Source organism: Rhinopithecus bieti, unplaced genomic scaffold (genome assembly GCF_001698545.2).
Source record: "Rhinopithecus bieti isolate Rb0 unplaced genomic scaffold, ASM169854v2 scaffold_2572, whole genome shotgun sequence".
In the NCBI taxonomy this organism is placed as follows: Eukaryota; Metazoa; Chordata; class Mammalia; order Primates; family Cercopithecidae; genus Rhinopithecus; species Rhinopithecus bieti.
In genome coordinates, this window is record NW_016804595.1 from 2,853,125 (window position 1) to 2,864,149 (window position 11,025).

Sequence of the window (11,025 nt, forward strand, 5' to 3'; positions counted from 1 at the left end):
TTTTTTTTTTTTTTTTGAGAAGTCTCGCTCTGTCACCCAGGCTGGAGTGCAGTGGCCGGACCTCAGCTCACTGCAAGCTCCGCCTCCTGGGTTTACGCCATTCTCCTGCCTCAGCCTCCGAAGTAGCTGGGACTACAGGCGCCCGCCACCTCACCCGGCTAGTTTTTTGTATTTTTAGTAGAGACGGGGTTTCACCATGTTAGCCAGGATGGTCTCGATCTCCTGACCTCGTGATCCACCCGTCTCGGCCTCCCAAAGTGCTGGGATTACAGGCTTGAGCCACCGCGCCCGGCCTAAACTCGTTTTAATATTCAGTTTGCACAACCCCTCTTAGAGAATCCAATCAACCAAAAAGTATTATATGAGTGCCTTTTGAATGCCTACTGTAAATGGTCTAAGTCTTGGGAGATTTATTTTTTAATTCCTGTTTATGAGAAGCTTAATTCAAAGTCTACCGTGAGACAGAGGCAAGAACATGGTTTCTCATAGTGATTATGTATAATAGTAGAAATTCTCAAAAATCTGCATCTAGCAATAAGAGTAACACTAAAACACGAGCAAAACAACATTTATTTTTCTTCTCTTAATTATTCCAAAAGCCAAATATGGTGAATTTTTCCTACTAGGTACAATAAAATACTTACCAGGTTCATTAAGATGTTCCCTCCCAGGAAGTTGCTCAGCATTGATGTCCCCTAAATCGCCAGTTTTAGAATCAATGGTTGCATGAGACAGCTCTTTTTCAAAAGCCTTGATTTCTTCAGCAGTTGCTGTTCGATCTTCTGATTCTGTAAACACTCTAATAATGCCATCACTGTAAGGAAAAATAAACTGATTTTATAAGTCATTGCCATAATACATTAACATTATCACACCTGAATGATCCATAGTAAAAATCATCTGTATTTGTGAATGAGAAACATTAGCATGTATTAATTGCTGATTACAGCACTGTGCTGACTTCAGCACATACTACTATTATGTCAACTATTTAATAGAAAAATTATCGACAAAGAACAGAGAAATATGTATTTTATACAAGTTCCAATTCCAAGTTAAATATTTACCATCGTAAGAATCTAGAGCTATAGTATGTAGTTTTAAAGTCAATATTATATAGTTATTACCATATAGAGAAAGGTAGTGGGCTAGTTTAGTTTATAAAGGGCTCAAAGACCCAATGTAGGGCTTATAATTAGCAGATGTTCAGTAGAAAAATATGGTCTTCCTTTACTATGCCAGTAACTAGCAATGTAACTTCAATCAAGGGGGAAAAAAATGGCCTAATGTTTGGATTAGATGGCCATCCTTAATCTCTTTTCTCAGAAAAATTACTTCATCTCCATGATTTCTTAATTCTAAATTTTGAGATAGGAGAAGCAAATTAGACACTTCCAGTTGTATTAATCCTGGCCCATTCTACAGGAAACCTGTTTCTAACTTAATCATCCACAAACATGTGTATCACTCTTTCTATTGGTTTTTCTTCAACTTCAAATATGCTTGGGGAGAAAACTAAGCCTATAAATCACCCCTGTCCCAGGCAAAAAATAAAGCACTCACTTTATTAGACCTTCTATCCCTTATAGCTGTCACCTTCTTTTCTTCTTTTTTTTTTTTTTTGAGAGAGGGTCCCACTGTCACCTAGGCTGGAGTGCAGCGGCGGCAATTACAGCTCACTGCAACCCCAAATTCCCGGGCCCAAGCAATCCTCCCACCTCAGTCTCCTGAGCAGCTGGGACTACAGATGCATGCCACCACGCCCAGCTAATTAAAGAATTTTCTTTGTGGAGACAGGGTCTCGGGAGCTCACCCAGGATAGTCTCGAACTCTTGAGCTCAAGCGATCCTCCCCCGACCTCCCAAAGTGCTAGGATTACACGTGTGAGCCACAGCAGCTGGCCTTCTTATTGCTTTCAATGCTACAGTAGCATTATAGAGTAGTCTATGATCCTTCATCCATCTCCTCCAACCCTTTATTTCCTCTTATTTGCCTTTTTTCCTATCGTTTTCTATTCAAAATGTGATTGATGCCAAAAGTCACTAATAACATCTTTCAAACCAAATCCAAATGCTTTCCAAACTTACCATTCCTTGATTCCTCAAACACTTTTTGACACTGATGACAATCTCCCTCCAAAATCTTTCCTTTTCTGTCTCCCAGAAATTTCAACACTTGAATTGCTTTGTTTTGTTTAACCTACTAGCTTCTTTTTCTGTACTAATGGTGTATCATAAAACTTAGTTCTTAGTCTTCTGTTCCTCCCCTATATTTCTTCTCTCAGAGAATGGTGTTCTATGGTTTGCTTTTGGAAGCTTTGCAAAATCTTTATCTTAGCCTCAGTTCTTACACTAGGCTCCAGTTCAAATGACCATGATCCACTGGCATGAGTGTGGCTCACCACCACTACAGACCTCAGGAAGTCTAAGGCCACAGTTATCACCTTCTGTACCCAACCAATTCTCCCACTTCTCCATTTTTATTAATGGGGACGTCCAATCACCAACAGTTTGAAGCTTTATCCTTTTCTTTCATCCTTTTTCTGACTGTTTTCCTTCTGGATTATCTCATTTATTTTATTTCCTACCCATTAGCATTATGGGGCCAATGTCTTATAACTTCACACTCCTACTGTATTTGCTTTCTAATATACCTTCCTGTCCATTGTCACCAGTAGTTAAATCCAATCTACACATTTAATAATTCGTAAGTTCTCCTTCAATTCTATTTCTTGCTCAAGAACCATAACCCTTTAACCCCAAGCAATGAATCTAAAAAATGCCTGGCATGAAAGCACTAAAAGTTCTCCACAGTTAAGCCCCATTGTACCTATTATCCCAGCATCAGTACTCCACCATTTTCCTTCACTTCCTAGGCATGCTGCATTCATTCTCACTAAGGAAACTTATACTCTTAGCTTCGACAAAAATTCGTGTACCTTTTCTTACTCATAATCTTCCAAAATCCAATTCAAACTTCTTCTACAGAAAGTTTTCCCACACCAATCTCTACCTTCTCTAACTTCTTTTGTAGTCAATATCTTGACTGCACAATTGCAGTACAATACTGGTATATCATGCATCACTTAGTGTGAAAGCTATAAAATCTACTACTGTTTTGCTTAGTAATTGAAGTGTCCATATAGTCTTCCCAAGACACCTGAAATTCCTCATGGCTTATCTCTGTACACTCTAGTGCCTACTGAAGGCCTAGACACATAACATTTAATAACTGACTAGGATATAAATACCTCGCACCAACCACAATGTCACCATTGTCGAGCACACAGCAGCACCATATAGACTGAGCTGGAAGTCGGATGGTTTGAGCACATTCCCCATGTTTCCAGATTCTCAGAGATCTGTCCTCTGCTGTTGTCACAAAGTCTAAAATTAATGAATATAGGAAGTATTACTTCGAATAAATAAAATTAAGTACATTTATACATACCATCTTTCCGGATACACTGACTTTCTGAAACCCAAAGAGTTTTAAAATTACAGTTTTAAATTTCATATGTTTTGTCACCTACAACATATATAACTTCAAAATCACATTTTTTATTCATGTCACATCTTAGAAAGTCTTTCTTCAGATACCCAAGAACTTTTTACAACACAACAATGTAATCTGAATTAATATAAAGATTGCCATACAATTTTCTTTTTTGTAAACAGGAGAAAGATACTTATGAAATAAATTTACTAAATTATTCAAGTCTCCACAGACAGTAATCAGCCCTCCTCCCTCCATCTCACAAATGGGACGGAATAATGCTCAATACAAAACATTAAATACATAATATAACCTTACCTCTACAATTTGGAAAAACGGATATGCTATAAATATAATTTGTATGTCCATAATATACTTCAAGACACTCGCCAGTGATTTGCCACCTTCTAATACTAGCATCATTTGCACAGGAAAGAAATTCCGTTTCACTCAAAATTGCCAAACCTCTTACACAGTCTTCATGCCCTGCATTAAAAACAATAATGCATATCAATAAAACAGATAATTTGGCTGATGGCTCTATACATTTTACAAACATTATAAAACATATCAGTGAGTAGTAAAAATTAATTTTCAAGTTAGAGAAATCTTATTTTCTGTTGAAAGCCTGGTAACCAAAACTTGTATTTAAGGTTTAGCAATATTTTTTTATCCTCAGTCTTGGGAAGTTATTTTATATTCATCCTGTCTTCTCCAAAACCTCTAAAATAGTATTTTGATCCCAAGAATTCATCCACCTGATAATGCATTTTAATTTTCTTCCCCAATAACAAGAGTAACTTATAAAATAAATAATATTCAAACATAACAGAAATATAAAACAAAGAATAGCCCATAAATTTAAGAACAAAACATTCTCTGAAGCTTGTGAAGGAGATCAGAAGTCAGATTTCCTATGTTCAGTATTTGTTGACTTCGATTAGCTAACACAGATTAATAATGATTGATACATATATATAATATATATTGAAGCAGAAATAGAAGGATGTTTAGTCATCATCCACTTTCCATCAAAAGATACTTTTTTTGTTTTTCTTTCTTGCTTTTGTGAGATAGAGTCTCACTTTGTTGCCCATGCTGGAATGCAATGGAGCTATCTCTGCTCACTGCAACCTCTGCCTCCAGGATTCAAGAGATTCTTGTGCCTCAGCCTCCCGAATAGCTGGGATTACAGGCGTGCATTACCACACCTGGCTAATTTTTTTGTATTTTTATTTATATTTATTTTATTTTTTTGAGACAGAGTCTTGCTCCACTGCCAGTTTGGAGTATAGTGGCACAATCTCGGCTCACTATAACCTCCACCTCCTGGGTTCAAGCAATTCTCCTGCCTCAGCCTCCCGAGTAGCTGGGATTACAGGTGCGCACCACCATGCCCAATTGTATTTTTAGTAGAGACAGGGTTTCACCATGTTGGCCAGGATGGTCTTGATCTCTTGACCTTGTGATCCACCCGCCTCGGCCTCCCAAAGTGCTGGGATTACAGGTGTGAGCCACCGCGCACAGACTTTTTAATATTTTTAATAGAGACAGTGTTTCGCCATGCTGCCGAGGCTGGTCTCGAACTCCTGGTCCCAAGTGATCCACCCACCTCAGTCTCCCAAAGGGCTGAGATTACAGGTGTGAGTCACCACGCCCAGCCAAAAAACACTTTTATCTGTACAAAGGGACTTCTTGCATATTATCTAGGGTAGTTACCAAGTTTTAACGAAAAAATTCAAAAAGAGAGGAAAAACAACACCAATTAAAATTCACAGTAAAAATTTAAGTACTCTACAAATAAATCAGTGACATTACTATTAGATAGCAGATGCATCAGTATTGGCATTATTTAATAGCTGGGGCTTAAAAAGAATACTCACCATAAACCACAACATAAACAAAGCCTGAAATCCATTATAAACAAAGTGCTTCAATATAAAGACATTAACAATGCTTTCTTCCATATATGAAGATAACACTGCTGACTGACCATCAATAAGGCTTATGTTTAGAAGTTTCAGGCTAAAAGTATTAAAATGACAACCAAGAATATAACTATGTACCAAAAATTACATACATATATGCAGAGCACATACACGTATTATATATAGCTTATCAGACAGCTATTTATCAGTCTACACCTGGCTGTTTTATGAGAGGTCTCATTATATCTTTTTTAAAGGTATTAGATATTAACTCATCAGAAAAACTACATTAACTCAAATTAGTAGCTTAAATATACTAATGTTTTCAAATATTTTCATGCTTTTAAACTTCTGAGAATATATCTGAGCAAATAAAAAGCAATGATATTATAAAACTTGTCTACCCTGATCTTACCTGAAAAAGTCCTCTCACATCTTCCAGCCTTCCACAGTTTAATAGTCTTGTCTGCTGATCCAGTCAACATTAAGCCCTGTTCAGGTAAGATCTTTACCGCCCACACTGCAGCTGTATGACCCTGTGAGTAAAATGGGTATCAATTTAAGTTGCCACAGAATCATTCAATTTAATTATTCTTTAGAATATTTACACAGAACTACTGTACCTGCAAGGTCATCATGCACTTGTCATTCAGCCAGACTTTAGCAGTGGTGTCCCATGAACCACTAAGTAATGTCCCAAATTTTCCAGATGATAGACTACAAACTAAGGAAAAAACATCGTTGGATAACACATTTTCATATAGAAAAATGCTCAACATTGAAAGTTACTAAAGCATTCTAATTTTAAAAACATTCTTTGAAGTGGCGGTATCTTAGCTAACTAAGGCTTAATTCAGCAGAGACACACAAGAGTACAATGGTCAAGAGCAGACTCTGGTGCCAGATTGCCTAGGTGAAAGGCCTATCTGTGCACTTACAAGTCACGTAACTGCAGAACTACTACTCAAAATCAGATTCCTTGTCTGTAAAATGAGGGAGCAGCACTTAAGTGAAATACACAATCCTTTCAGCTTTAACAAATCATAATACGGAGATAATGTAAATGATTTTGAAACACTGTTTATATAAATATTTAAGATTGCTTTCATTAAAATGACCATAAAACCTGCAGCCAAGCTCAAAGTCCAACAGTAATGAAATGGTTAATTAAATGTCTTTCTTGATATAAAATTGTGCAGGCTAAAAATTACAAATATGAAAAATTATGCCAGGCACGGTGACTCACACCTGTAATCCCAGCACTTTGGGAGGACAAGGCAGGCAGACTGCTTGATGCTTGAGCTCAGGAGTTCGAGACCAGCCTAAGCAACGTGGCGAGACCCCGTCTCTACTAAAAGTACAAAAAACTAGCTGAGAGTGGTGGTATGCGCCTGTGGTCCCAGCTACTTGGAAAGCTGAGGTGGGAGGACTGCTTGAGCCCAGGGCACAGAGGTTGCAGTGAACTGTGATCACATACCACTGTACTTCAGCCTGGGTTACACAGCAAGATCTTGTCTTTAAAACAAAAAGAAAGAAAAATTAGCCAGGTCAAGTGGCTCATGCCTGTAATCCTAGCATTTTGGATTGAGCTCAGGGGTCTGAGACCAGCCTGGGCAATATAGTGAGACACCGTCTCTAAAAAAATTTTAAAATTAGTCAGGCATGGTGGCACGCACCTGTCGTCCCAGTAAGAGAATCGCTTGAGCTGGGGAAGTCAAGGCTGCAGTGAGCTGTAGCAGCACTGCCTTCTGGTATGGGCAACAAAGCGAGACCCTCTCTCAAAAGAAAAAAGAAAAAAAAATTATCTTACAAAGAAGAATATCCTTGGGGGTTGAAGCACAGCCATAAAGAACAATGGATTGGGAAATCTTTTTCCTAGACCAGAAGGAAGCAATCACAAAACTCTCTCTACCCTGAGTTGAGGATCCTTGAGACAGCCACTTATTTGGATTTCAGAATGGCTCTAGATTAAAAACTGTTGTCCCGCACTGCTTCCTCTTCTGAATGAGAGGGTTTGCTCTGATTATCCTATTCCTTTTCTATAATTGTATACTGGGTATGGGTGACAGCTTACTTACGAGCATCTCCTCCCTGATATTTAGAATACTTAGCATCACTCAGAGGAGACTTTTGGATTGTTTGATGATGCTGAATAACTGATGACCAGAAAGCATGCTGTGGTAACTCTCCCTTTTTGGATGCATGGGAGGATGGTACTTTCCTCCTCCATTTGAAGTTAAGGCACAGTCATGATACTTGCATTAGTCAACACACAAAATGGTAGCTGACACTTTCAGTCAGACACGTTTTGGGGTTTTTTTAAATTGATTTTAAAATTATCCACTACTGTGACATTCAAGGAAGGCACATGCTTTTAAAAGCCAGTGCCTTTTCTTCTTTTTTTTTTTTGAGGTGGAGTCTCGCTCCGTCACCAGGCTAGAGTACTGTGGCGTGATCTCGGCTCACTGCAACCTCCACTTCCTGGGTTCAAGCAATTCTCCTGCCTCAGCCTCCCAAGTAGCTGGGATTACAGGTGCCCGCCACCACACCCGGCTAATTTTTGTATTTTTAGTAGAGGTGGGGTTTCACCATGGTGGAACAGGCTGGTCCCGATCTTGTGACCTTGTGTTCCACCCGCCTCGGCCTCCCAAAGTGCTGGGATTACAGGCGTGAGCCACTGCGCCCGGACAGCCAGTGCCTTATTAACCATGTTGCCCTTTGACTGCTGCAACAACTACTGAAGCACGTGTGGAGAGAAAGTCCCATCAGTCTGAGTCCTTGAGAAAATCTGATGAACAGAGTCCCTTTATTAATCCATGTTGAACATGCAGAGTTAATGAGAAATACTCACATGTTACGTCACTGAGATCTTTTTTTTTTTTTGAGATGGAATTTCACTCTTGTTGCCCAGGCTGGAGTGCAATGGCACGATCTTGGCTCACTGCAACCTTCGCCTCCCAGGCACAAGTGATTCTCCTGTCTCAACCTCCCAAGTAGCTAGGATTACAAGCATGCGTCACCACGCCCAGCTAAATTTTTTTTTGTATTTAATAGAGACAGAGTTCACCATGTTAGTCAGGCTGGTCGTGAACTCCTGACCTCAGGTGATCCACCTGCCTCGGCCTCCCAAAGTGCTGGAATTACAGGCGTGCACCACCGTGCCCAGCCTGAGATCTTAATAGTTGTAACTTGGGTGCTCTTTACATTCTTCCACAAATCAGTATAAAATAATTGAATAAAATACCATTTCCCACTAAAAGAAAACAAACAAACAAACAGGACTTCCTGGCAAAAGTGCTGGTTTGAGGTCTAGAGCAAGAAATGTGCAAGTGGAACCTAGAACATTCTGTAATATTAGAAAGCAAGGAAGACTACTGAAGGTCTTATTAAAAGGTCATAGGAGCCAATTTAAAGAGGTTTCCAATGGCCAAATAGGAAACAATTTGAGAAATGAAAAGAAAAAAAAAAGATATTCAGTAAACAACTCCTTCTGAAAACCAGTAAATAAGTTAGGAGAAGGGTCAAGGCAAGCATTTATTCTGTCTTTTCTGTATAAAAGTTCCACATGTTAACCAGAGTTGATGTGGAAAGATCTATACAGAAAAGTGGTGGTGATCAAATGCAGAAATAATATTAGAATTACAGTACAATCATTCTGTTAATCTTAATAAAATATCGAATCTAGGCAATGATCATCAGTAGCTGCTAAAAATTACCATTATGTGAAAGGCTGATGGGAACTTTATAATGAATGAATGATACAATACTTGAACCCACTGATCAATCTTTATTTATTTATTTAATTTATTATTTTTTTTGAGACAGAGTCTCACTGTCGCCCAGGTTGGAGTGCAGTGGCACAATCTCGGCTCAATGCACGCACCGCCTCCCAGGTTCACGCCATTCTCCTGCCTCAGCCTCTAAAGTAGTTGGGACTACAGGCACCCACCACCACGCCCGGCTAATTTTTTGTATTGTTAGTATTGACGGGGTTTCACTGTGTTAGCCAGGATGGCCTCGATCTCCTGACCCTGTGATCCACCCGCCTCGGCCTCCCAAAGTGCTGGGATTACAGGCGCGAGCCACCACGCCCGGCTCCACTGATCAATCTTAATATCACGAAAAGATATTGCGTGCTTCCTGATGTGATACAAAAGAAAATACAGAATACCACATATACTGTTGCCAGAAACTTGACTCTGAACCTGATAAAGCTACTAGATCTAACAGCTTACAAGAAATATAGGTGACTGAAGAACACATTAAAGGGAACGACAAGGCTTTAACCAGTAAAATTGAGACTGTGGGAAATTCTACAGCTAAAATAATCTGGTTTCAAACAACAAGGAAAAAAGAAAGAAACTGACGATTGAAAGATGTAGGGCTGGACACAGTGGCTCATACATGTAATCCCAGCACTTTGGGAGGCTGAGGCAGGCAGATCACCAGAGGTTAGGAGTTAGAGATCAGCCTGGACAACATGGATCACCAGAGGTCAGGAGTCTTGAGACCAGCCTGGACAACAAGGCGAAACCCGTCTCTACTAAAACTACAAAAAACGTAGCCAGGCGTGGTGGTGGGCACCTGTAATCCCAGCTAATTGGGAGGCTGAGACAGGAGAATCACTTGAACCCGGGAGGCGGAGGTTGCAGTGAGCGGAGATTACGCCACTGCACTCCAGCCTGGACAAGAGAGTGAGACTCCATCTCCCCTGCCAAAAAAAAAGAAGATGTGGACCTTATTTTGGTCAGAATTCAAATAAACTGTAAAAAACATTTATGACACAACTGGGTAAATTTGAACATTCATTTTGATAGTTGACAATAAATTAGTTTTTGTTTTGTTTTAGGTGTGATAATAATATTGTGGTTATTCTTTCCTTTTAGAGGACGAGAGTGTCTTTATCTTTTAGAAGGGTCAGCAAACTAATGCCAGTGAGCCACCTGTATTTGTACACCTAACAACCTAAGAATGGTTTTTACATATTTAAGTAATTGAGAGAAAAAGAATCAAAGGCAATCTTCTAATATGTGAAAATTCTATGAAATTCAAATTTCAGTGTTCACAAATGAAGAGTTATTGAAACACAGACATGCTCATTTGTTTATTTACTGTTTATAGCTGCTGTGCACTGCAACTGCAGAGCGGAGCAGTTATGATAGCAACCATATGGCCTGAAAAGCCTAAAATGTATTTACTATCTGATACTTTACAGAAAAAGTTTGCCATCCCCTATTTTAGAGCCACATAATGAAGGATGTATTTATAAACGAAATAATAGAATATCAGAAATTTTTAAATGATGTAGGAGAAGGAGGGGAAGATGAAACAAAAATAAGATACCTCTACTTTTGTGTACATTCGATTTCCATGATAAAATTTTAAAAATCTGTATCACTAAGATTTCTCACACAAACACACATATATGCACACAAACATTTAAAAATTCTTTCTGTTTTGGTTGGGCACAGTGGCTTACGCCTGTAATCCCAGCACTTTGGGAGACTGAGGCGGGTGGATCACCTGAGGTCAGGAGTTCGAGACCAGCCTGGCCAACATGGTGAAATCCCATCCCTACTAAAAACACAAAAATGGGCCGGGC

The 11,025-nt window shown here is 39.2% G+C and overlaps 1 protein-coding gene across 2 annotated transcripts in view; it reads right to left on the minus strand.

The window, feature by feature from the left end:
• The window catches only part of PLAA (phospholipase A2 activating protein), a 43,449-nt gene that overhangs the window by 20,209 nt on the left and 12,215 nt on the right, over positions 1-11,025 (minus strand). For both annotated transcript variants that reach the window (XM_017869323.1, XM_017869324.1), the window contains exons 3-7: positions 6,047-6,147; positions 5,839-5,959; positions 3,814-3,981; positions 3,251-3,386; positions 645-814 (exon numbers count right to left, since the gene is read on the minus strand). In XM_017869323.1, coding sequence (XP_017724812.1) covers positions 645-814; positions 3,251-3,386; positions 3,814-3,981; positions 5,839-5,959; positions 6,047-6,147 — 696 coding nt within the window. The remainder of the gene's footprint in view (positions 1-644; positions 815-3,250; positions 3,387-3,813; positions 3,982-5,838; positions 5,960-6,046; positions 6,148-11,025) is intronic.